Genomic DNA, 26,462 nt, shown 5'->3' on the forward strand with positions numbered 1-26,462 from the left:
ACACAGATTTGTTACTGAAAATTTATATAAGATACATTTGGAAGTTGAGTTATTGGGATGTGCTAACACTGCTGGGTTAATATGGAAGCGTTTATTCTATCTTTAAGATCAATGAGCAGAATTAAGCAGGAAGTAGCATCCATCTACCTACATATTCATTACTCTTCCTTTCAAAATACACTATTGAACACATATGCTCTTCATGGTAGAGGACTAGTGACTACATATTTTTCTAATAATGATTTACAGGTATTCCTTTCTTTAAAATTTTCCTTTACTTAGACCTCTAAATTATGTACTAAGTTAGAACAAACAGACTATCTTTCATACATTCAGTTTTCCTCAGATAATAATAATAATAATATATGTTTTTTTTATCTTTGCAAATTGGTCTATGACAAAATTAAGGTAGCAGAATGGCTGAAGCAGAAATGGAGTTATATATAATATATAAACTCTGCATCTGATCCAGATTTCTCCTGGCCTGTCCCTTTGGTTGGTATTAATATCTTCTTTGATGGGAATAATGTCCAGGCTACTGCTGATAATTTATCAAGGAAATAATCTGCTTTGAAGTTTATTGATTCAACTAGAGAAGAACAATGTTGGGTGGGGCCAGAGATGGCCAAAGGAAAATCATGAATTAATGGAATATTGTGCTTTATTCTGTTTTACAATGTCCCCTCTGGACCTCAAGAATCCTCATGTGACCTCCTGATTCCCTGCACTCCCTACTGTTCTCAAGCATTGACTCATGGTATTGACTTTCCCTGACTTCCAGCAGAACATGAACAAAGGAAAAGAATCTTAAAAAGGAAGATAATCAAAACAGCCAGGAACATTCTTCTGAAGGAAGAGGGTCCTTCTGAGCCACTCATTAATATAAAAGATTCAAAGATTCATTTTTCAATAACAGCCCTGAGAGGAGGAGTTCAGTAACTTTGTTGAAGATTTCTTTTTGGCTTAAGATCTTACAGAACAATAAAATAAGAATCATTGTCTACAAATATAGCAGCTATAAGGCCTAAATCAATGCTTATTAGATGTTAATGATTATTCTATTTGAACTTTAAAAAAATAAACTAGTATCTTGACTTTCTTTTCCTTCCTATTGCTTATTATTAAAAGAAAATCTTTCCATAAACTTTTTTGGTTCAACAGATGATTTCTATTACATATAATAATGAAAATGAATGTTAAGGGCTATTTTTTTTCTATTTTGAATAAAGCCCTCTATACAGATGGACAGAGTAATAAAATAACAAAAAGTGGCTGTAGAGCAGTTGATCTGATTATTTTTAATTTTAAAAATTGTGCTAAAGCAAATCCGCAATTTAGCAGCTTGGTGTTGACTTGTATTTCTTCAGGCCTGTAATTATTGACTATTCAACTAGATTGTAAATTATTTGAGGGCATAGACTCTATGCGTTTATACCTTATTGGCCTTAGCATTTGGTAAATTTCTGAGAGGGAAATTAGTAAAAAGGTAAAGTAGACATTTTTATTAGATGTCTAATATGTGACAGCCATCATGCTAGATGCTTTCCCGAAATTATCTCCTTTAATCCTTTCAGCATTTCTGCTGCCCAACAATGTTATTCCATCAACTGATAAGAAATCAATATCCACAACACTTAGCACAGTGCCTGGTGCATATTGATCATTTATTACTTGTTGAGGAATGATTGTGTCAGTCAGGTGTTATTTGCCAGATTTGGAAACTAACGCTTGTTGATTTAAGCATGAAGGAAATATATTAAATGATATCGATTATCGTAGAATCTTCCCCAGAACAGAGCAAAAAACTGGATTTGGCATTCTCACAGAGAGAAATGGTGTCCAGAATCACACCCCCAAAATTAATCCTTTGAGGGCACACTTCCACCCCTACTAACATATACACCAGCCCTTGTGTTTCTGGCACCAACAATGCAGGGTACCCAGTCTGTGGCTGGAAACACTACTACTGGAAATTAGATGGAGCTGTTCCACCACTGCTACTTTCCCAAAACAGAAGAGACTCTGCTTTTATATGTCATCAGCTCTGATGTAAGAGTCTGAAGTAACGTGTTGAATAGAAGAGCCTGCAGATAAGCATCCAACCATGGCATGGTTGAGAGTGAAAGTGTTGCTATTAAAAACTATGCTAGCATCAGAACACTAAACTGGGACATATGGTCACCCTGTGCTAAACCTGTGCCCTAACTGCAAAGGAGACTTGGAAAGCATTTTTCCAGCTTCTATGATAAAATGTGATTTTGGCATCTAGTTAGTACTTTCAACATAGGGAATTTCCCAAATGTCAGAAGAGGTTATAACGCTGGACTGGACAAAGGAAAAGTCAAATGATCACTACCAATTGGACAATTTAAAACTGCAGTTAATGTTAAACACTTGTCTTGGGTAACAATTAATGAGGTTTGAATCACTTGTTGTCTTTTCATTATACCATGTTTTATATATTACAGTATAACATTTTTCAGTTGAGGGAATATCAGAACCTCCTAAATAGCACTATAAACATACAGCATGCTAGGCCTCATGCTAATATATTGGGCCAATATTTGGGAAAATGATGCTAAGTCCAGAGTCTGAACTTTTTAACATCTTCCATGAGGGGTGGAAGTATAATCAGTTTGAACAGTGATACTTGTAGAAATAAGGCCGTGAATACCTTTTAGATACTTACTAGTTTCCTGCACTCTTTCATTGTGCAAGGCAGATTTGATTAGAAGTGTTCCATAGATTTATGAGAGCTAGAAGAAAGCCTGCTTAATGTGGTAATGGGCTATAGAAGAGAAGTATAACTTTTTTAATCGGTTGCACTTAATTTTCTTTATTGTTGTCATTAATTGGCAATTCCCAGGAGTCTCTTAGGTACTTAGAAAAGTCCCTGACACTACACAGGAGGAGGTTGAGAAATAGAGAATTCTAGAAAACATATCTTTCTTTTGATGACAGTAAACGCTCAGGACAATGAAGATCATGTTCCACTCCATTTCTGTTCTCGCTTTGGACATCACAGTATAGTGAAGTACCTGCTCCAGAGTGACTTAGAAGTTCAGCCACATGCCGTCAATATCTATGGAGACACCCCTTTGCACCTGTGAGTATTATGTATCATTCCATAGGTACTCCAGGTATAGTGTGTGTTCCTTCCTACTATTCTCAAAGTATTTTCTTTATCTCTAGGGCATGCTACAATGGAAAATTTGAAGTTGCCAAGGAAATCATTCAAATATCAGGAATAGAAAGTCTGACTAAAGAAAACATCTTCAGTGAAACAGCTTTTCACAGGTAAAGGAATATTTAAGCACAATTGCCACTAAGTGAACACTCGTCAACACCAGAAGTCGTGTATGTAAAGCAAGAATGAATAGTGGCAGATGTTACAATCCGAGAGCAAGAGCAGAGGGTAGGCAGAGGATAGGAAGTCCAAGCTAGATGCACGGAAGAAAAGGTAGAGGCAGATGTTGCAGTCAGTACAGCAGATGGGGCTGGAGCCAGATGCTGCCTTGCTGGCAGCAGCTACAAAGATAGGGGCCGATGTTGCCAAGGCAACAGGCATGTCAACATCTGTAAGCATATTGCTTCTATTCCATTCCACTCTGCAGAAAGCTGCCAAAAGGAGCAGTGCCCATAATCCTCCTCCGACAAGAATCTCATTACCAGAATTCATCAGCATCAAAAGTGACATTTTTTTCCTTACCACTTAAACCTTATGTGCAAATGTATCTACCTATCTAAGACATCCATCTGTCAGCCTGTAAGAGCTTAGTCAGTGTGGCCACCGAGATACATAAGAAGGCATTAACTCCTTGCTGGGAATACATTAGAGTCCTTTAGAGTGAGCTCTGGAAAAGCACACTGAAGGAACATCTAGGTTTGGAAAAGTTGTGACTAAAAAAGAAAGAAAAGAGAAGGAGAGAGGGAAGAAAAGGGCTGATAAAAACTCAAGAGGCATAAGTCCCTAAAATGTCCCAAAGGAAGGCAGATATTCATATAATTTAAAACACTCATTAACAGGCTACTGTTCTGCTTATTAAATAAAACTGTAGTCATTCAAATTGAGTAAACCTTGAATATAAGATACATTCACCTACATATTGCAGATCTCTCGGCTGGTTTGTAACACCTAAAACATGTATTTGAGACTAACGTGTTATTTATATAGTGTCTGTACCTTGCTGGTGAATAATAGAAATGAGAGACTAACTACTGATTAATACTGAACTAAAATTAAGCTTATACTTCTGCATCAGGCATCAATGTGTCAAATTTCACTTGGGTTTTCCAGATTTGTCTTACCAGGCAAAGAGGTCAGCCAAAGGCGAGGTGAAGACAACTTCCGTTTGTGGAACAATGAATATGTGCTAGATGATTTGCATCCATTATTTCATTTAATCCTCATCGCCATTTTATGAAGTTAGATTTACTATCCCTTTTTTACCAGTGAGAAAATCGAGGCTCAAGAAAACTAACTTGCCAAAGATTCTTATGGCTACAAAATTATGTATTAAATGCCTGTTGCTGATGCTGCTGCTAAGTCGCTTCAGTCGTGTCCGACTCTGTGCGACCCCATAGATGGCAGCCCACCAGGGTTCCCACATCCCTGGGATTCTCCTCCAGGCAAGAACACTGGAATGAGTTGCCATTTCCTTCTCCAGTGCATGAAAGTGAAAGATGAAAGTGAAGTCGCTCAGTTGTGTCCAACTCTTAGCAACCGCATGGACTGCAGTGTACCAGGCTCCTCCATGCATGGGATTTTCCAGGCAAGAGTACTGGAGTGGGGTGCCATCGCCTGCTCTAATTAAATGCCTGACTAATTCCAAATGCTGTGTTTTTATGTATCTTCATGATTTAGTACCAAAATATTTTGCCTATTTTCTACACATTCTGTCACAGAACAGATGCACGAATTCATTAGATCATGCCTTCAGTCAAAATGGACCATGGAATTTGTCCCTAAAGGGGGCAATCGGGAGAACTGATATTTGTGAGGTACTCAAGTCCACTTTTTCCAATAGGTCATTTTTATGGAGGCTGACACCTCAGTCTAGTTTTCAAATCACTCTGCTACTCTGTGCACACACTGAAACCAGTTATAATCTGAGGATTATCATCACCTTCAGAAGATTGTCCATAGGAGAATATAAGCGGTGTTATTCAGTCGATCAGTCATGTCTGACTCTTTGTGATCCCATGGACTGCAGCACACCAGGCTTCCCTGTACATCAACAACTCCCAGAGCCTATTCAAACTCATGTTCATCGAGTCGGTGATGCCATCAAACCACCTAGTCCTCTGTCATCCCCTTCTCTTTTCTAGTCAGTTGGCTCTTCGCATTAGGCGCCAAAAGTATTGGAGCTTGAGCTTCAGCATCAGACCTTCTAATGAATATTCAGGATTGATTTTCTTTAGGATTGGCTGGTTTAATGGCCTTGCAGTCCAAGGGACTCTTAAGAGTCTTTTCCAAAACCACAGTTCAAAAGCATCAATTCTTTGGTGCTCAGCTTTCTTTACAGTCCACCTCTCACATCCATACATGACTACGGGAAAAACCATAGCTTTGACTAGACGGAACTTTGTCGGCAAAGTATTGTCTCTGCTTTTTAATATGCTGTATAGGTTGATCATAACTTTTCTTCCAAAGAGCAAGTGTCTTTTAATTTTGTGGCTGCAGTCACCATCTGCAATGATTTTGGAGCCCAAGAAAACGTTCACCACTGTTTCCACTGTTTCCCCATCTATTTCCCATGAAGTGATAGGACCAGATGCCATGATCTTCATTTTTTGAATGTTGAGTTTTAAGCCAACTTTTTAACTCTCTCCTCTTTCACCTTCATCAAGAGCCTCTTTAGTTCCTCTTTGCTTTCTGCCATAAGAGTGGTGTCATCTGCATAGCTGAGGTTATTAATATTTCTCCTGGCAGTCTTGATTCCAGCTTGTGCTGCATCCAGCCTGGCATTTCACCATGATGTACTCTGCATATAAGGAGATTAGTGAAGTGAGTTAAAAGTATGTATTCAATTGTTTTATTTTGTACAATCCTGTGGCTACTAGGAACAACATATTAATATTCTATTCATTTTAAGTATATATTTATAAAAGAAATACTCCTTTTACATGAAGAGCTCACTACAATTATGGTTTTTTCTATGTACAAATCACAGTGCTTTGCACATAGCACTTGGTACATTTCTGTTATTGTTTTCATATGCTATATGTACACACATTTGTATACACACTTGCATATATATATATATACACACACATATGTATGTTCAGAAATTATCATTTCCTGTAAATAGTTGCTTTGAAAGGAAACAATGAGGGAATTCAGACAAACATTAAAAGTATAGTGTTGAGTCCTATTAACAAATAACTAATGGTGATAGAATCTATTACACTAATAGTGACTTTTTATTCACTCAACTATTCAAGAAAAACTTATTAAGGAGCTATATTGTGTTGTCGCTGGTAGGAACACTGACATGACACAATCCCTTCCCTCCTTAAGGAAACTCTGTTGTAAGGCATCAAAGCACACACAGGTGTATCCATTATCATAACACAATATGAAAAGCGCCATAAACTGAACTAACAAGGAAGCAGAGGAGATAACAATGAACTCAACGTTTGGTTCATGGGAAGACTTCATAGAGCTAACATCAGTTCAACTAGATAAATAGTGGCATTTTATTTAAAGAAAATAATAAGAATCTATGATAAAAAAAGGATTTAGGCAAAGTCATCCCAGGAAGAGGAAATAGTAAGACTCAGTGAATGACCTCTTCTGGAACAAACCTGGAAGGAAAAATCCCTATTTTTCTGTACTGTCCCATAACACACAATACCTCACTTCCAAACATAAGATACCAGCTGCGTATAAGGGTTTTCTACACCAAACAGGTCTCCAGTTCTCTGAAGTCACTGAGTGGGTGTCCTCCAGTTCAAATTATTTTTGACACTACCTACCTGGAATTAGCATCAGATTTCACAGGGCTGTCTCTCCTGCTTCAGAGGTAATCACAAGTGTAATGTTTCATTTAAATTTCTCAGAACCTTCCTGGGTTCCTTCATTACATTCAGTTTCCCTGCAGAATGCCTAGAAAAGAAGTCATATCATAAGAACTATTTAATAATTAATAAGAAAATCCTAGAAATTTTATACAGCTCTTTTCTTAAAGGCTCATCTTTGAGAATCTTCAGGATTGTATTGCTTTCTGTGCTTTTTTTTTTTTTTTTAATCATCCCTGCTTCTCTCTTCCTTCCTCCTTCTCTCTTTTCTGGCTTTTTGGCACTCTTATGTAAACACCAGCATCTAAAATAGCCTGGGTAAATCAGGGCTGCTTTAATTTTCTAGGGCTACCATAACTAAATACCATGCCTTGAACACCAGAAATTGATCTTCTTATAGTTCTGGAGTCTGAAAACTCAAGATCAAGGTGTCAGGTTTGGTTTCTCCTGAGACCTTTCTCTTTGGATTGCCAATGGTCACCTTCTTTTCTGTCTCTTCATGAGCTGTCCTCCTGTCCCTGTCCTAATCTTCTAATCTTTCCTTCTTGTAAGGACACCAATCATATTTGATTAGGGCCCAGCCCACCCTAATTAATCTACTTTCACTTAATTACCTCTGTAAATTATACCTCTTTAAACTATAGTCACATTGTAAGGTTATGGGAGTCAGAGCTTCAACATATTAAATTTGGAGGGCACACATTCAGTCCATAAGAGAAGCCTTCTATTTCCCCTGTTATATCTTTGCAGTGCTTGTACTTATGGCAAGAGCATTGACCTGGTTAAATTTCTTCTTGATCAGAATGTCATAAGCATCAACCACCAAGGAAGGGACGGACACACAGGTAAGACTGTTGTGAGAACATCAGTTTCTGATGCATATTAATGCTCAAGAGAAGTATGGTCAAGAGGGAGAGGAGCAGTGGCAGTGGTTAACCCCAATGACAAGGAATATTTTATCAATGACATTTTTTAAATTGATGGTGCATGGTGATAATAGAAAACAGACTGACTTTTGGTCAGTTTCATTTTTGTGCAAAAGTATTTACAGTCAATGCATCCATTATGACCTGCATCAGGAACACAGTGATCGCGCTATCTTACCCTTGGTTTACTGCTGAAAAAAAATTTTTTTGTTTGTTTGAGGTCTTTATTCTCTGATTTATACAAAGATGCTAATGTTTGTTCTGGCAATTACAGTGGATATAAAAATACTAAAAAGTGTGCTTAAGCAAAAGGTAGTCTCTCTATATATCAACCAGATACTTCTTTAAAGTACGTCTTTTTTTCTCAAAGATAGAATTAATTATCTGTCAGAGAACTCAGCTTTGGTTATATATCTCTGGCAACAGTGCTGTTATGTGGTAATGACTGTCTGGCAACAATGCTATTATGTGGTAATGACTATCTTTTGAAAATTGGGGTTCGGCTTCCCTTTTCTCCTTTCATATTTTCATTCTTGTTTTATTATAGGGCTGCACGCTGCTTGCTTCCATGGCCACATTCGCCTGGTCCAGTTCCTCCTGGATAATGGAGCTGATATGAATCTGGTAGCTTGTGATCCAAGCAGGTCTAGTGGGGAAAAAGATGAGCAGACGTGTTTGATGTGGGCTTATGAAAAAGGTATATGTTTCACCATTGCGTTGCTGTAGTGATAACACTGAGCTGTGAGCACTGCTGATGTCGTTACATCAGTAGTTCTTCTGCTTCCATGACTTGTATACTCCCATTTCCTTTGGAGATTGTATTTGAATCACTAGGAATGTGGATCAAAGAGTATAGTAGGGAAGGCAACTCCAGGGCTGCAGGTGAGCTGAAGGCACTTTTGGCATTGGCATTTTGAAGAGAGAAGGAGCTGGAGATCACTTGGCATGGCAACCCATTCTTGCCTGGAGAATCTCACGGAGAGAGAAGCCTGGCAGGCTACAGTTCATAGGGTCACAAAGAGTCAGACACGACTGAAGCAACTGAACATGCACACATGTACTTAATATAGATGGCATGCTGTGATGTGTACGTCTTAATGTCCGACCTGTTTAGCCCAGTGAGTTGCAAGATTCATCCATATTGTTGCATACAGCTCCAGATCATTCATTCTTATTTTATGGTATTGTTTTTAACTGTATTACAATTTATTTATTCTGCTGTTTCAGGGTTTTTGGATAATTGAGAACTATTAGGAACACAGCTGTTATACATGTACATATCACATACATATCTTTTGATGAATATCTATGCACATTTCTGTTAGGTATAACTGCCTTCTAATTTGTATAAAGGGATGTCCAGGTAGTTTTGTATTTGTGTGTCAGTTGAAAAAGTTTATTTGTTCTTAAACCTCAAGAGGCCTTACTAAGTTCTAGTTATGTTGCATTAATTTCAATGATACTCAGATAACACCTTTCAAGAAATCTGAGTTTCAGAGAAAGATTTTACAAAGCATTAGTCTTCCGGCAGACAGCTCAGAAATAGCTGCTGCAGCCAGCTTTTCACAGGGTTTGGCTTTGTTTGTTTTTAGTTGATTGAGAACGATGGTTGAAAACTGGCTTTGCTTTTATTTTCTGTGGAGTTCTACACTTTATAAAACCTTGAATCATTGTGCAAGCTCCTAAGATTTCCTACCAAAAGACAACAGCAAAAATCCTTCAGCTTAGAGGATTTACCCACTGGTCTCTGCAACATATGCCATACTTGTCACCCTTATTTGTTCAACTAATGTGGCAGGCATCAGTGTTGCATTTCATTATTACTATGAATTTTAACAAATTGAATGTTACCACTCAGGAGACAGATGGATGTTTTGCATATGTTCTAGGGCAAAGCAAGTCAAAGCAACAAAATAAAACTGTTGCTATTTTGTCTTGCTAGAGAAAGGTTTCTTTGTTTTCATGTGTTCAGGGAGGATTGACATTTCATTGTTAAAATATTGTCCTCAGTGCACTGTCCCTGTTTTCTTTGGATAAATAGTTTACATTCTCCTTCAGAGAGGGAGTCACCAAATTAATTGATCTGGCATACCAAGGATTTTCTGAGCTGCTTGGAAATGGAGTTGAAAAAGCACTAAAACTTAACTTGGAGTTCTTTCTTCCTGAAATAGAGATGATGTATAATAGAAGTGACCCCACCATGGTTTGCCTGTATCCTATCCAGTCCTTAAAGGAGAAAACCCAGAAGAGAGCTTTATAACCAGAGTCTATCTGTTTGAAAAGGATTGCTTTTGGATGTGCCCTGTTTGAATAGCTCCTCCTAGTGTACCTTCGAAACAGAAAACTAGGAGACTTTTTCAACAGAACTCATCTATGAATGATTCTAAGGCCAACTTTGCATCTGTCCAAAACAAAATTGTTAGCTGACCCACTCTACTATTCTGTTATCACACATATACAGCTGCTTTGGAGTTCTGAAATAATTATCTACTGTCTTTTAGAATACTTTTAGAAAAGAGTTTGCTCACTATGGCTCCCTGTGGGATCAAGTATAAAGAATATTTTCTATTTACATAGTCCTTTTAACCTAAATATATCAAAATCAATCTTGGAAATAATTTTCCCAGTGACCTTGGTTCTATACAGAAGCCTACTGGTTAAGTTTCAATATTTCTCTGCCAGACTGCTCAGAGCTCCAATTTTACAGTACTTAGTGTTTCCTCTCCCCAGTCTGTCCTCCCTCTTCTTTTTTACTCTTCTAAGAGTAGCCATATCTGGCTCACTCACTGGGATTTGTTCTGCCCTTCCCCTGGGGTACAAAGGACTTATATAAATCAATTTAAATTGGCCAGAAGAAATAGCCAGCAGCCTGCTTATGTTCAAATCCTCTGCCCTAATCACCAGTATGGAAAACTCATTGAAAAGAGCCACACATAATCTTACATCCATTGCATTAAAGATGAAACTGCCGAATTGAAAAGATCTCAGCCAATTAGAATTGAACACATAGCTCAATAGTGTGTCTGGCAGTTAGATTTGAAAAGGCTGCTTTTGATAAAGAAAAGCACTACTTTATGTCAGGCTGTTTAGGGTCAGAAAATAACCCAAACCAGAAACAGAACTAAAAACTTCTTATTTGCTTCAGTACTGACACCAGTTAAAGTAATTTACAGAGGCTCCTATTCCAATATCTAATTACCCAGAATACAATATTTGTATATAGCAGAACTACTCTAATTCACAGTGACAGGGAGCTGCAGTTGGAAAATTAGTGAGTAAGTGAGCAAAAACAATAAAAATCAAGGCTCCTCTACCATGATATATACTTTGTTCATTCCTTTTGACAAGTGTAGTATGGTGTGAATTATTTATAGTAAACGTACCATAGTGTATTCTCTAAAAGTAATGAAGTCTTATAGTTGTGAGTTTCTACAGTTTTCAGCCAGTAAAAAATAACTAAGAGATAAGGGTGAGGGAGGAGTAGAAGGAAGGAGAAGTGACTTCATTAAATTTTTTGATAAATCTTCATCCTTGGTTTATAAACTCTCAGTCTTTTTCTATGTTGAATTCTTACCTACTTGGAGTTTAGTTACTTAGTTTAATAAACATAGTTTATTATGCCAAGGTGGATCGGGATGAGGTAGAGGAAGGAATAAACAGAACATTTAGGTGGTGTTTAAAATTCTATGTGTAATTTTCTGTCTCCTGGTTCTCTCTCTACATGTTTAGTTAACTCTGTCTCTTTAAAAAATAAATAAAATAATACCAGCTTTCACTTTTCACTTTCATGCATTGAAGAAGGAAATGGCAACCCACTCCAGTGTTCTTGCCTGGAGAATTCCAGGGGCGGGCAGGGGGGCGTGGTGGGCTGCCATCTATGGGGTCCCACAGAGTCGGACACGGCTGAAGCGACTTAGCAGCAGCAGCAGCTCTCATTAGAATAGGAAGAACCTTTATTCTAGTAGGGGGACAATACAAAAAATTTTGAAACATAATAACTATATGTGAAAATGTATACATTAATACAACTAGTAGCAGAAAACTTTACACTCGTTAATCACTTATTACATATGCATATGTACATGCATGCATGCTCAGTTGCTCAGCTGTGTCCAACTCTTTGCAACCCCATGTACTGTAGTCTGTAGGCTCCTCTGTCCATGGGATTCACCAGGCAAGAATACTGGAGTGGATTAAGGGATCTTCCCAACCCAGGGATCGAACCCGAGTCTCTTGCCTCTCCTGCACTGTCGGGTGGGTTCTTCACCACAGATCCAACTGGGAAGCCCCACATATGCATGCATATATATATATATATATATATATATATATATATATATATATTTAATTTATTTATCAAAATAATCCTTTAAATTGGTATTACAATTGTATTACAGATAAAATGTTTGTGACTTTGAGGTGTGAAGTCATGCTGGCTCAAACCACATAGCTCTGGTGGAAATTTAATACCAAACAGAGGTCTGTCTGATGACACAGATCAACCTAACCACCTTACTCTAGAATCAAGTAAATCTAAGTCCAAATTCCATACTTATTATTGAATGACCTTGGGCAAGTTATTTAATCCCTCTGAGGTTTAATCTTCAAATTTAAATAAATTAATAACTACTTTACAGAATTCTGCTATGGGTTAGGAATAAGAAATAATGTTTGGATTACAGATTCTCAATAAAAAATATTGAGAATTATTAAATGCACAGAAGAGATACAGTCTTGCTCCACAAAACTTTAAAATCTCAAAATCTTTCCTAATTTACAACATGCACTAGTATCCAGGAAGATATATGACATTAACATATTAGGATAATGGGTATCCTTTTTAAACCTTTTCATGAAGCCAGATATCACTGGCCAAAACCAGAATATAGAAATCACTTGTGTTATTTGGTTGTGTATATATTTCTTATTTATGACAAATAGTAGCATTCACTGAAAACTTAAAATTTAAGGACTATAGCAGGAAGTTTTGAAGATCAGTCATCAAAATGTTAAGCAACTGAAAATCATCGTTCTAATATGTATACGTGCATGCTCAGTCACTCAGTCATTTCCAACTCTTTCTGACCCCATGGACTGTAGCCCTCCAGGCTCCTCTGTCCAGGGGATTTTCCAGGCCAGAATACTGGAATAGGTTGCCATTTCCTTTTCCAGGGGATCTTCCTGACCCAGTGACTGAACCTGCATCCCCTGCTTGGCAGGCAGAGTCTTTGCCGCTGACCACCTGGGAAGCCCACTAATATGTGTAGTTGCATACAAATATATAACATAATATTTTAAAATTTTAGTGCAGATTTCCAAGTCTCTCTACTCCAGCAGGATTGCCCCCCTTCAGTCATGGAGAATTATAAGATTCTATGGCTATGTTTTCAAACCATTATACCATCTGATTTGTTGGATCCCTATACTTAGATATCTGAGGAGCATATAAAACTCAACAAGCCCAAAACTGAACTTAATGTCTTCTTTTTCCTTCATCAGTCAGGGTCTCCTACCATATCCCTTATTTATGATGTCATTGAATGGCATTGCCATTCTCTTAGTCACCTGAGTCAGAAATCTGGATTGATCCTTGACTACTGTTTCTCCTTCATCCTCGCTTCCCCCACATCCATTCAATCAAAAAGTCTTGTCATTTTACTTCATACTTATATGAAGTATAAGTATTGTATGAAGTATAAGTATGAATCTATTTTTTTTTACTATCACTGTTTTAGTCCATAACCTTTTCCTTCTTCTCCTGATCCATTTTATTCACCTTATAACTACTTTTTTTCTTTTTTGTCTTCAGCTTTGATTCCATTTTCCAACTGTGATCTAAAAGATGTATCCAAGGTGTAAATAGGACCATATCCCTCCCTAGCTTAAACTCCTTCACTGACATACTCTCCCCTATAGAAAAAAGTCCCAGTTTATTATCATTACCTCAGTTTGTTATGATGGCATACTCTGTGCCCTTCCTACCTCTCAAATATCATATCCAGTCATTCCTGTCACATGAGTGAACCACATGCTACAATTATCATCATATTCTTTAGATCACTAACATTCACTGAGGCTCACTCTATGCCAAGCATATTCCAAATTGCATTATCTCATTAAATCTACACAACAACCCTGTAAGACAGTGTCTATTCCCATTATGTTGCTGTTGTTTAGTCGCTAACTTATGTCTGACTTTTTTGCAACCCCATAGACTAGAGCCTGCCAGGCTCCTTTGTCCATGGGATTTCCCAGGCAAGAATACTGGAGTGGGTTGCCACTTCCTTCTCCAAGGGATCTTCCCAACCCAGGGATTGAATCTGCATCTCCTGCTTTGTCAGGAGGATGCTTTACCACTGAGCCACCAGGGAAACCCATTCACGCTATAGCTAATGCAAAATTACTTGCTCCTCCCTACACATGTCCTGTTATTACAGTTTTCTAAATCTTTTCTCATGCCATTCTCTCTTTCACTATACCCTTCCACCTTGCCTACTCCACTTCACTTTAAATTTCTGATTTCTACTTAGCCTTCAAGGCTCAGTTTATGGATCCTGTCTTCTAGAAAGTCTCCCCTGACATTCCAGCCTAGTACACATATCCGTTTGTTTTATTGTGCCATATTCATACTTCTGTCTCTGGTTGAAACATTATTCCCCATAACTTTCTGAGGACAAACATTTGGGCTATTAATCTCTGTCTTCCAAAACCTTAATTCAATGACTGATTCCTAATAGCTGCTCAATACACATTTGTTGACGTGAAATCGAGAATGAGGAGAGATTTCAGTCATAACATTCTATTAGGTATCTCACTACATGGCATACAATCAGTCATAATATAGCTGATCTTTTCAAGAACACTAATTACTGATATCTGTTTTCTCTGTGGGGATTTTTTTTTTAATATTGTAGGTTTTTGTATTAACTGCACAACTCTAATACTCAAAGTAATAGGCAAAAGATTTTAAAGAATATTCTAAATAAACTTCCTCTTTCTACTCATTGGAACTGCAAAACTTTTTATCTGGCTAGAATGCTTTTATTCTCCCTTTGTGCTTAATAACTCATGCTTATCTTTCAAGTTCAGCTTAAAAGACAATTCCTTGAGGAACACTTCCCTGACCCCTCCAGCCTATTTTAAAATAACATTGTTATGCACACTCACAGCATCTTCTGCCTTTCCTTCCTAAAGAATCCGCCTGCCAATGCAGGAGACACAGATTTGATCCCTGGGTCGGAAAGACCCTTGGAGAAGGAAATGGCAACCCACTCCAGTATTTTTGCCTGGGGAAATCGCATGGACAGAGGAGCCTGGCAGGCTACGGTCCATGGGGTTGCAAAAGTGTTGGACACGACTTAGTGACTAAACCAAAATATTTGTATTCTAAACAAAATATATAAAAGATATATATATATATACATATATATATATACATACTATACAACATACACAAAATTTACAGTGAATATGTATACATATATGTTTTTCTGTTACACAACATTACAAGAGTAAAGGGCATTTCTGTTTCAACATTATACTCTTGTACTTTGTGCCATTCATTCATTCATTCATTCAAAAATCTGTGTCACAAAACTAATATGTGATAGACAGTATACTTAGCACTGAGGTAAAATAGTGAGCAAAAGAGATAATATCTCCCTACACTTAAGAAGTTTGCATTTCTAGCAGAAGAGACATGTCATAAGAAGGATAACAAATAGAAACTATCAGATAATAATAAGTGCTAAGAATAAAATAAAAAGGAAACATAATAGCAAGTATAAAGTTCAAGGATACTATTAAAATGAGCAAGTCGCAGAGGGCTTCCCTGGAAAAATATTGTTTGAGCAGGTCTCTAATGGGCACTCAATAAATATGTGTGGAAGAGAAAGGAAAGAAATAAAGGCAACGTGCAAAGGGAGGAAGAAGAGGAAAGAGGAATGTTAAATGGTTTGTATAAATATTCTTTTGCCAAAAGTGTTCATCCTTGTGGAGTCTTATCTCAAGAAAAGGAAGACTAGCAACATTCTGTCTGGTCCTGGTGAATAAGGAACAAGAATTCTTGGTAAGGAACAAGAATCATGGGGAAAACAGGGAGTGTGTTCTCTTTCTCATGATATCAAATTAAATCAGTTTTCAGATTTGTGTCAGAAGAACATGTCACAAGTCTGAAATTTTTGTTCCATCTGATTTTATTGACAGTGTGAGGAACCAGGACTGTCAGGAGGAAAATGAGCCACTGAAGGGCAAACAAACACCAGGAGCCATCCTCTGATCTCACTTTTCAGTGTTTCTGGAAAATGGGTTTTTAACCTGAATATAAGGGGGAATAGCAAAATATTGAGCAAAGCCCCATCTATATCATTGCTGTGAGAGTTTTATATTTTGAGGCAGGTATAAAGAAGGTCCAAACTGTTCTTTTGATGCCCTGGACATGTGGTACATATGAGATCAATAAGAATTTCTTGGCTTCTTTATCAAGATCAAATCTCCATGTTTTCTACTTAATCTCAGACCCACAGGGCCTCACAGTCAGAAATTCAGAGAAGGTCTTAACACTGATGTCATTCACCATTACTCTTTAGATCTAGTTTTTAAAGTGATTTTCATGGCAAGCTTTCTTCTGTGTTCTTAAAATAATTTCTCATACCAGTGAACAACATTCATTGTTTCTGGGACGAAATGGTAGGGACTGACAGACAACCTTATAGGGAAATAATAACATTTGTACTTTCCTTTTAATTTTAATAAATTTTATTAAATTTTAATAATTGTGAATCCTCTTTTGTGTATGTGGCCACAATATAGATACTAAATTGTCCGTGTTCCAGCTCTTTGGATGGACTTGTAGCCTTAAAGGACAACTTAGGTTTTAAAATAAAGAGCTATTCAGAAAGTTTGCGGGGGGAGTGGTATGTGTGGTGGGGAGGAAATCACTTCTAATGTAAGGAATAAAGGAACATAAGAAGAAGACATTAAAGGGGAAGCCTGATGCTTGGGGAATAAAGACAGGAGTGGAAGAGCAGGGAGCTGGAAATGAAAGTGACTGCAAGCCAGCGGGGAAGAGTCCCATATGCCAAAACCCTCAAGGGCACCCGTGAGTAATAGTCTGAAAGTGCAAATCATTATTATAACTGCATTAGGCTAATAACATAGCAACCTCCTATTTGAGTAAAACACTTGGATGTAGATTGTAAATTCTTAGATATGGGAAAACATTTTATTTAATTAGTGGAACTTCGATTATCTCTGGATGTGTTCCATTAGTGTACCTTGGTTATCTGGGTATATCCATTATCAGGAGTTTGGCTCACAAGTCCATTTAGTGAGTTCCATCAAGGCCTTTTTCTGCTTAACCCCTCACAGCCAAGTATCAGGGTACTGGGCTCTAGTGCTTTTCAGGTTTCTTTGCACACACTGGTAGTTTGTCAGAGCAATGCTAGTAGAGGAGAATTGCCCATACATGTAGCAGGAGGTGGGAAATCAGGCAGAGATGCCTTCCAGAGCCAAGGGGGCCTCTTGGCATTTCCCTGGCAGCCTCGTGCTTATCATCCGCCAGAACCCAGGCACTCATTAGGCTCTTGATGAAAAGCATCCTAAGGAAAATGCCAGCAAATTGTGCCACTGTGCTGGCAGGAAATTAAAACTGCTCAGAGAAAGTGGAGCCAAGAGAGCTGTTGAGATGAAAGGTAACATCAAGGGTGTGATCACGGACTCACACAGGCATTCAAGATTCAAGATGTGGCTTTCTGCTTCACTAGGGAAAGCAGGAGGCCCTCTTAGCTGTCAGCCACTGTCAGTCCAACAGAGGGGCTGAGACTGGTGAGGAGGTGGGCTCTGTGATTTAAGCTTTGTTGTGCTTGGGTAAGTGCTTATGGTTTGGGTTCTTTTATTTCCCCACAGGAGCCTCTCTTAGGAAAAACAGAAATAAGAAAAAAGATTTGTTTTTGATTTGTTCTGTTCTTCCTGGTCCCAAACACTTAAAAATCAAATTAAGTAAAACAACAATTTCAAAAGTAACACAGGTCTTATTTAAGTAGGATCAGATAGTGTGGATAGGAGCAGATAAAACCTTAGAGCCTAAGAATCTAGCAGTGGGACAGATGAAGGGGTGCTTTAATTCTGTGGGAATTTCTTGGTGGTGGTGCTAATTTGCCTGAGGCTCAAATGGTCATTAGCAGTGGAGAGGAAAGAAAAGCAGCACCAACATGCAAACATAAGCACACTGAGATTTGATTTGGTAGGCAGAGCAATGGCCCCCAAAGATGCTGAAGTCCTGTTCCCTGGAACCTGAGAGTATGCTGCCTTACATAGAAAGTGGCTAAGGGGAATTAAGGTTGCAGATGGAATTAAGGCTGCTGACTAGCTGACTTTGCAAGAGAGAAAATAAACCTGGATCTTCCAGATGGGCCTAATGTAACATTGGGCTCCTAAAATGTAAGCAGAAGCCAGAGTGATAGGATGTGAGAAGGACTCAGCCAGCTGGTGATGGTTTTGAAGATATCGAAAGGGGGCTACAAGCCCAGGAATTTTGGTGGCCTCTAGAGGTTAAAGCATCTGCCTGAAATGCAGGAGACCCGGGTTTGATCCCTGGGTCAGGAAGATCCCCTGGAGAAGGAAATGGCAACCCACTCCAGTATTCTTGCCTGGAGAATCCCATGGAGGGAGGAGCCTGGTAGGCTACAGTCCATGGGGTTGCAAAGAGTCGGACACAACTGAGCTACTTCACGTTCACTTTCAGAAACTGGAATAGGAAAGGAAATTGATATTCCCTAGGGCCTCTAGGAGGAATGCAGGCCTGCCAACAGCTTGATTTTAGCCCAGTGAGAATCATGTTGGACTCTGATCTCCAGAACTACAACATAGTAGAGTTGAATTAAACCACTATATCTGTGGTAATTAACAATAGCAAAGAAAATGAATATACTGGTATTTAAACTGGTATTAAATATTCATTGGAAGGACTAAAGCTGAAGCTGAAAGTCCAATACTTTGACCACCTGATGCAAAGAACTGACTCATTTGAAAAGATCCTGATGCTGGGAAAAATTGAAGGTGAGAGGAGAAGGGGACGACAGAGGACGAGATGGTTGGATGGCATCACCGACTCAATAGACATGAGTTTGAGCAAACTCCAGGAGCTGGCAATGGACAGGGAGGCCTGGTGTGCTGCAGTCCATGGTGTCGCAAAGAATCAGATTCGACTGTGCAACTGAACTGAACTGATTTAGAAAATTTATCTGAAGTTCCAAAAATAGAGTTTCCAAGTTCATTTACAATTCTTGAAGCAAAATAGTAAGGCAAGAAAGCAGTAAAAAAATCCAAAAGGCATATTTATGTGTTAGAACTGTTAGGCGTATCACATCTACTATCTCTCTTAATCTTTACGACAGCCTTATAAAGAAGTCTCATCACCTCTAATCTGTAAACAAGTATATTTTTGAAAAGTAAAAACAAATCACGCCCTTCAATTAATCAAAATCTTCCAGCAGTCTCCCATCTTCTCTGTGTTAGTATCCAGACTCCTTATTCTCACCTATAAGCTGTAAATCTCCACATCAGTAGTATTCAAGTGTGGATTACTGATCAGCCTCACCTGGGACTTTTAGAAAAGCAACACTCAGATCCCACTAGAGACCTTTTCAATTGGAATCTCTGACAATAGGGCTCAGGAATCTGTGGTTTAACATGTCCTCCAGGGGATTCTTGTACACACAAGTCTGAAAAGCCCTCCTCCACATGATGTACACTCATGTACTTCTCCAGCTAAATCTGGACCACTCATCCTTGCTTGTGATGCTCCAGCCAAACTGGCCATCTTTCATTTTCTGAACATGTCATGCTTTCTCCCATTTGGGGCTCTTTACCTTTTCTTTCCGATCAGTAGATCTTTCTTTAGAAATTTACCTGTTGGCTTGTACCTTTCATGTTTTGCAGTTTCCCTGATTGTGAGCACATGAGAGTCCAGTAAAAGAATACTGATGGTACTAGTTGCCCATTATTTCATCACTCATGTGTGCAGGCTACATTGTTTCAGTCGTGTCTGACTCTTTCGCAACCCCATGGACCATAGCCCACCAGGCTCATCTGTCCATGGCATTCTCCAGGCAAGAATGCTGAAGTGGTTTGCCATGCCCTCCTTACCTGTTTCAATGATTTGAAAAAACCATTGATCTGCTACAGATGATAAAATAATGGACACTAGTTGTTAACTGTAAATATGTTTTTCTACAAGTTTAAACAATCATAGAAAAGAAAACAATTGTTTTCTTTTTTTTTAACTTGAATCTGGATCTGAAATGTTCCATTTTAAAAAGCTTTTAATGCTGATAAATATCTTAATCATTTCATCTCATGATCTTTCATGCTCTATTCATTTTGATTCTTTTTTGAAGGGAGGATTTAATAAGCAGGCACAATTCACAGCATATTCTCTATATTCTAGCTAAATGTATCTGAAGCCGTGTTAACTATGAACACTTCATGATAGATAAGCATTTTTACTTTTTCAGTTTCTAAATTTTGCCCTTTATACAGTGAGTTCTGTTGCAATTCACAAGTCTCTTGGCAGGGTCTTTAAGGCTGACTTTGTTTTCTTCTTGTATAAATTAGCTACAGTAGATTATTTTCACAGTTAAAGCATAAAATAGTATCAACGTTTAGTTCTATTGAAAATTGTCTGTCTACTCAAGGAGGATTTGACATTTTATTCTTTGTAATTTTAAGTTCATAGTACAATTAACAAGTTCCCAAATTTTGGTGGTATTATGTAATAGAAATTTATTTCTCAGTCATATTACAGTTCAGGGTAGGCATTTCTGGTCAGTGGATTGCTTTTTCCCCCTCGAATATGGTCTCAGAGCCCTCCACATCCAACTAGCAAATAGGGAGAGGAGAGAAGACTCACTTATTTCTCAAAGTCCAGACCTGGAAATGATATCACTTTTGCTCATATATACTTGATTGGTATTTGTCACAAAGCCACAGTTAGATACAATGGGGATACAGAGTTTTTGTCCCTGGATGGGCAGCCATTCTCAGTGACAGATTCACTCTGTGAAAGGGAACTACAAATATTGGTAGACAGCCAGGTGTCTCCTGCCACAGGAATCTATGGAAATTATCTTAATGCCCTGTTATACTGTACTTGCCAGTCAAATGTAATGCTCGGTCACAGCAAATAAATCTCTCCTTCCTGGTTACCAAATGTACTTTTCACTCTGCTAATCATGATCTTTTTATATACTCCCATTGCACATGATGTTTACTCATTTAGAAATTCTACAATTCTTATTGTTTGTTCAATTACACTAAACTTCGTGAGAGCAGGACCACAGTTGCTTTGTTCATTGCATCCCCCATACCCAACTTAGTGCTTGAAATAGTGCCTCACATATAGCAGTCTTTTTTTTTTTAATTAAAGTGTACTTGACTTACAATATTTTATTAGTTTCAGGTATATGACTTTGTGATTCAATGTTTTTATATGTTACAAAATGATGGTGGAGTCTTAATGAATTATTTTGAATGAATGCATGAATGAAAGTTCTCAATTCCTATTGCAGTGTATTACTTCTTAAGATTCATCCTGTTTCAAGCTACCTCTGGTTATTTTGCAATTAGATGGTGAGCTGAATAGATCAAATAAGAATTAAGACCCTTTGCCCTTCTTTGTCTTTTCATAAAGGACATGATGCAATTGTTACACTTCTGAAACATTATAAGAGAAATCAGGATGAATTGCCCTGTAATGAATATTCTCAGCCTGGAGGAGGTACCCTCTTTCTTTTTAAATTTTCATTGTAGTGATATTGTGGCCAAAGGTAAACTTGTGTTTCTGTTAGCAACATTTTAGGGTCCGGGAGGAAGGCCTATCAGATTAGCTTTATTTTAAGAAAATTTATGTCTGAGTAAGGCTGAAAATAAAGAAGCCCCCACTTGGGCTACTTTCTAACTCACCCATCTGCAGTTCCTCCAAGTTTTACATCCCATGGACTGGATGTTTATGAGGCTGGTACATGCCTGGGAAGGCCTAGTAAGCTGAGCAGTCATTTTCTCTTTCAGCAATCTATTAAGATAGGACAGAGAATACTCATATGCAGACACAAATTAAATTTGCTGGAGTCTACTAGACCTTGGATTTTTATTTTTAATCATTTTATGTACACTCTAAATAAATACTTGCTATACAGTTTCAATGTCCAGAGAAAGACCTGGGCTTAAGTTACACTCTTACTTGGTGTTATTAGCAAGTTTTCTTTTGTTATGTGCTTCTTTGTATAATGTTTAAATTTTATGTAGGAAAAATCATTTGCTACTTTTAACTCTATAATATAATTTGATTTCAGATGGCTCCTATGTGTCTGTTCCATCTCCTTTGGGGAAGATCAAAAGCATGACAAAAGGTATTTTAATATGGGACAGTTGTTATATTTTATTACTGAGTAATTACTGCCTCAAATATGATAACTTCCTATTTTGTCTTACATATTACAAATGACTATTTTGCAGCCATAAGTAATGTTATTAGCAGATCATTCTTTCAACGATTAACCTCATCTGCTGTTATTTTGCATATGTCCTCTTAGTTCATGAAGGTGTAACAGTGAAAATTCCATATGAATATTAAAAAAGATCAAATTCTCATAGACTTTTGTATTTTTATGAAAGTTAAGTTGTAACTATTAATATCTTTCATAAGAATTGGTAATAGGTTTGTCATAGGGAAAAAGCTGAAAAAAAAATTAATTATTTTTCAAGAGATCCCAAATAAGCAATAATACTTTGGTAACTTTTTGAATGTATACTACATACAGAAATTATTACCACTGAATCAGGGAAGTAAAACATATACAACTGTAAATTTATATGGAAATATTTAGAGTTTGAAATTTTAAAAAATTATTTCTGGCTTTGAATGTGTCTTCTGAATGATTCACATGCTTATTTCCTAATTGATATCTCTTTAAGGTTGAATTTTTGGCTATTTGACTAAGCTTTTTGTGACAGGTTGAAGGGATTGACCAGATAAGACTTTATCATGATGTGATGTGAACTGTATTCTAGAGTTACCACATCATATGGACAAGTAGTGGTTGGCCAAATCAGGTATAAACTCTCAACAAAGGTCAGGTAGCAAAGGCATAGAGCTAACGTGTTTTTAATGCACAGGGATAGGGATCATTTATGATAAGGTTTTTGTATGTCCAAATAGTCAGTTACAGTTGGAAAATTAAATGGTACTAGGGAAAGATATTTTTGGGTAAGCATATATGTGCATGTGTGTTTAAACATCCACAGGTTTGCTGTTTATTTTTTTTAAAAATATAAAATAACAATTCCTGTTTGCAGAGAAGGCAGATGTTCTCCTCTTAAGGGCTGGCTTGCCTTCACATTTCCATCTTCAGCTCTCGGAAATTGAGTTCCATGAGATTATCGGCTCAGGTAACTTAAGAAAATACTAGTCTGTTTTAGTTTAATGAGCTCCATATGATAACATGTGTTTACTTGTTTGTCTTACACAATTTTAGGTTCTTTTGGGAAAGTGTATAAAGGACGATGCAGAAATAAAATAGTGGCTATAAAACGGTAAGCAAGCAAATGAGAAATTTTAGCATCTGAGTAGTAAACGTTGAGAAGTATACACATGGTGAGCCCATTGTTTTGATTCATCTGGTGACTGAAGACTTCCTGTTGCTGTGTTTTCCAGTTACCGAGCCAACACCTACTGCTCCAAGTCAGATGTGGATATGTTTTGCCGAGAGGTGTCCATTCTCTGCCGGCTTAATCATCCATGTATCATTCAGTTTGTGGGTGCTTGCTTGAATGATCCCAGCCAGTTTGCCATTGTCACTCAGTACATATCAGGGGGTTCCCTATTCTCTCTCCTTCATGAACAGAAGAGGTATGGTCACTGATTTATCATTTTGCATGTCATTGGAATTACAGTTACAAAATCTCGTATGCTTTCTGCTTAGATGAGACTTTGCTTTCTGAAATCTCTGAGGTTTAGGAAATGGGGCATTCTAAAGATGGCTAATAATTTATGCCCAATAATTATTTTTTAATGAATAGAAAGACTTCTATGTTTTCTTAACAAGAATCCAGTTTAAGATAACAAATTCAAGGAATTTAAATTAGTAACTGAATAATTAGGCTAAATTTGATGTACCAGGAAAGCAGATATGTGTAAGCTCAAAATAAAATAATTACTAGGGGTCACAGTATTTATTTTTAAAAGTTTTAAGAAAGAATAATCTTGTACAAGTCTAATTTGAATTAACTTCCTAGATCTATGCATATGATAATTAGAATGTGGTTTTTACTTAGTAATTAGATTTCCTTTTTATGTTATTTCAAAGAAATTAAGTGTAATATTATAAATGTTATAAAGTCAAGTTGAATGTTTAAATAAGAGGGGTTGGTATCTGAATTGATCTATAGTTAAGCATTATCAAGTGTAGAAAAGCTATTTTTCCACATATGTTGAGTTTTTAGCTTAACCTTCAATCAAGCAAAAAAGGCTGAAATTGTACAGAATAACAAATTATACACACTATTGATTTCTTTTAAAAGATGTAGTATTGGATTTGACCATTTCATCCTCATTAAATTTATTTTTAAATTCTAGGATACTTGATTTGCAGTCAAAATTAATCATTGCAGTAGATGTTGCCAAAGGTATGGAGTACCTTCACAACTTGACACAGCCAATTATTCACCGTGACTTAAACAGGTATTTTTCCCCCTAAATAATGAACCTGAAATTGTGTAACTGACCAGGAGTCTAAGATAGATTTCAGTGAAGATACAGTTTATATTTATTGTAGGATACAATTTTCTACTCTGTGGGTGAGGGGATGGGCTACCATTAGCTTAGGCAATAGAATGTTACACCATTGTCTTTTACAGAAATGTAAAGCTGTATAACTATTTCTCAGGGGTCTTTCAAATCTATGAAAAATATCCAGAAAGATTATAACATCTGTAAAATTCAACAGCTAGCTAGTTCTCAGGCCACTAGAGTCAGATCAAGGATTGAGATCAATGATAATTATTATAGAATGTCATGTCTCATTCAAAGTTAGGTATTATAGGAGGACCTGATATAAAATTGTCTGAAATACTGCTTTTGTGCTAACATTTTGGTATTTTTCTTAAAAGAACAAACTCAGCCAAAACACAGCAGCTCATTTACCTCACTATCACATGAAGATGTTTTCATGTGGAATGGAGACTTGAAACAAATAGAGAATTATTGTGTCTCAGTGGTGGAATCCCAAGGTTTTTTGTTTGTTTGTTTGTCTATTTTAGTAGTGAATGCTTTCTCTAAGCAAAGTCTTACAGGGAGGCTGATACACAAAATAGGACAGCTTTAGTCGGAGGCTAAGTATACAGTAGAGAATTCATTTCTCTACTGTTCATTTCTCACTGCCAAAGAGGGAGCTCCTTGGGCCATCTCTCTGTAATCCCAGAGATGCTAAGGAGAAAAGGTGGAAAAATCTGATAAATCACTAGTTTATGAAAGAAGTCAGATTATTCAAAATCAATATGTTTATTTTATGGTTGTCAATAAGGTTCAAATAGATCCCATGTATGACCCTTTATACAAAGTCCACAGTTCTGAAACTACTAAATATTCATTAATTATGCCAGTCATTTGTTCAACAACTACTTAGGTATCTACTATGTTCAAAGCCTTTATACTTGGCACAACAGAGCCAGGTAAAACTGCCATAGACTCCAGTACTCAGTATACTTTAGGTATAAACCAATAATTTATTTTAAGGAGATAGTGAAATATTTTCTGTAAAATTTCAGAAAGAAGAATAAAAATTACTTCTGAAGAATTTAAAAACAACTTTATGGAAGAGGTGACATTCGAGCTTGACCCTAAAGGATGGATAGAGTGTGGAAGAGCATCCCAGGCTTAGGGAAGATGTGAAAAAAATAGACGTTAGAAAGTTAAAGGCATATTATAGGAGTACTGAATAGTTTCACTTCAGTGGATGAAATGTATAAACGTATTTAGTGTATGTAATGCATGAAGAGGACTGTTGGGAGAGAAAAATAAATTGAAACAAGAGCACAGAAATTATTAAATGCTGGAGTAAAGCAGTTTAGACCTTGCTTTAAAAGCAAGAAGGAGGCATTGAGAATATTTGAGCAAGGAGTCAGAAATTTGGGACTGTATTATGGAAAGATTAATTTGGCATCTTTGTAAAAGATCAGCTTGATCAGAAAGTGAAGAAACTGGTGAAGCAGTTGTTGCAGTGATCTAGATAAGTAATGAAAAGCAGAATTTCACTAATGGCAGAGGAAATGAAAGGAAGAGACAGATATGAAATATAGGAGCGATAAAATTAAATATGAGCAGAGGCTGAATCTTAGATATTGGAAGTAAACATATATAAGACTCAATCTATTTATAATTATTTACTAGTTTTCAAATAAAACTAATTTCTTTCCTGTTATTTTCTTTGTGTGTTAGTAGCTCAGTCATGTCCAGCTCTT

General features: G+C 37.2%; 1 protein-coding gene across 1 annotated transcript in view; it reads left to right on the forward strand.

The window, feature by feature from the left end:
* The window catches only part of TNNI3K (TNNI3 interacting kinase), a 337,135-nt gene that overhangs the window by 104,808 nt on the left and 205,865 nt on the right, over positions 1–26,462 (forward strand). Inside the window, exons 8-17 of the mRNA XM_069594718.1 lie at positions 2,962–3,106; positions 3,193–3,297; positions 7,771–7,865; positions 8,494–8,643; positions 21,637–21,723; positions 22,298–22,354; positions 23,301–23,393; positions 23,480–23,537; positions 23,659–23,853; positions 24,580–24,684. Coding sequence (XP_069450819.1) covers positions 2,962–3,106; positions 3,193–3,297; positions 7,771–7,865; positions 8,494–8,643; positions 21,637–21,723; positions 22,298–22,354; positions 23,301–23,393; positions 23,480–23,537; positions 23,659–23,853; positions 24,580–24,684 — 1,090 coding nt within the window. The remainder of the gene's footprint in view (positions 1–2,961; positions 3,107–3,192; positions 3,298–7,770; positions 7,866–8,493; positions 8,644–21,636; positions 21,724–22,297; positions 22,355–23,300; positions 23,394–23,479; positions 23,538–23,658; positions 23,854–24,579; positions 24,685–26,462) is intronic.

The sequence above is a fragment of the Ovis canadensis genome, chromosome 1 (genome assembly GCF_042477335.2).
Source record: "Ovis canadensis isolate MfBH-ARS-UI-01 breed Bighorn chromosome 1, ARS-UI_OviCan_v2, whole genome shotgun sequence".
Taxonomy (NCBI): domain Eukaryota; kingdom Metazoa; phylum Chordata; class Mammalia; order Artiodactyla; family Bovidae; genus Ovis; species Ovis canadensis.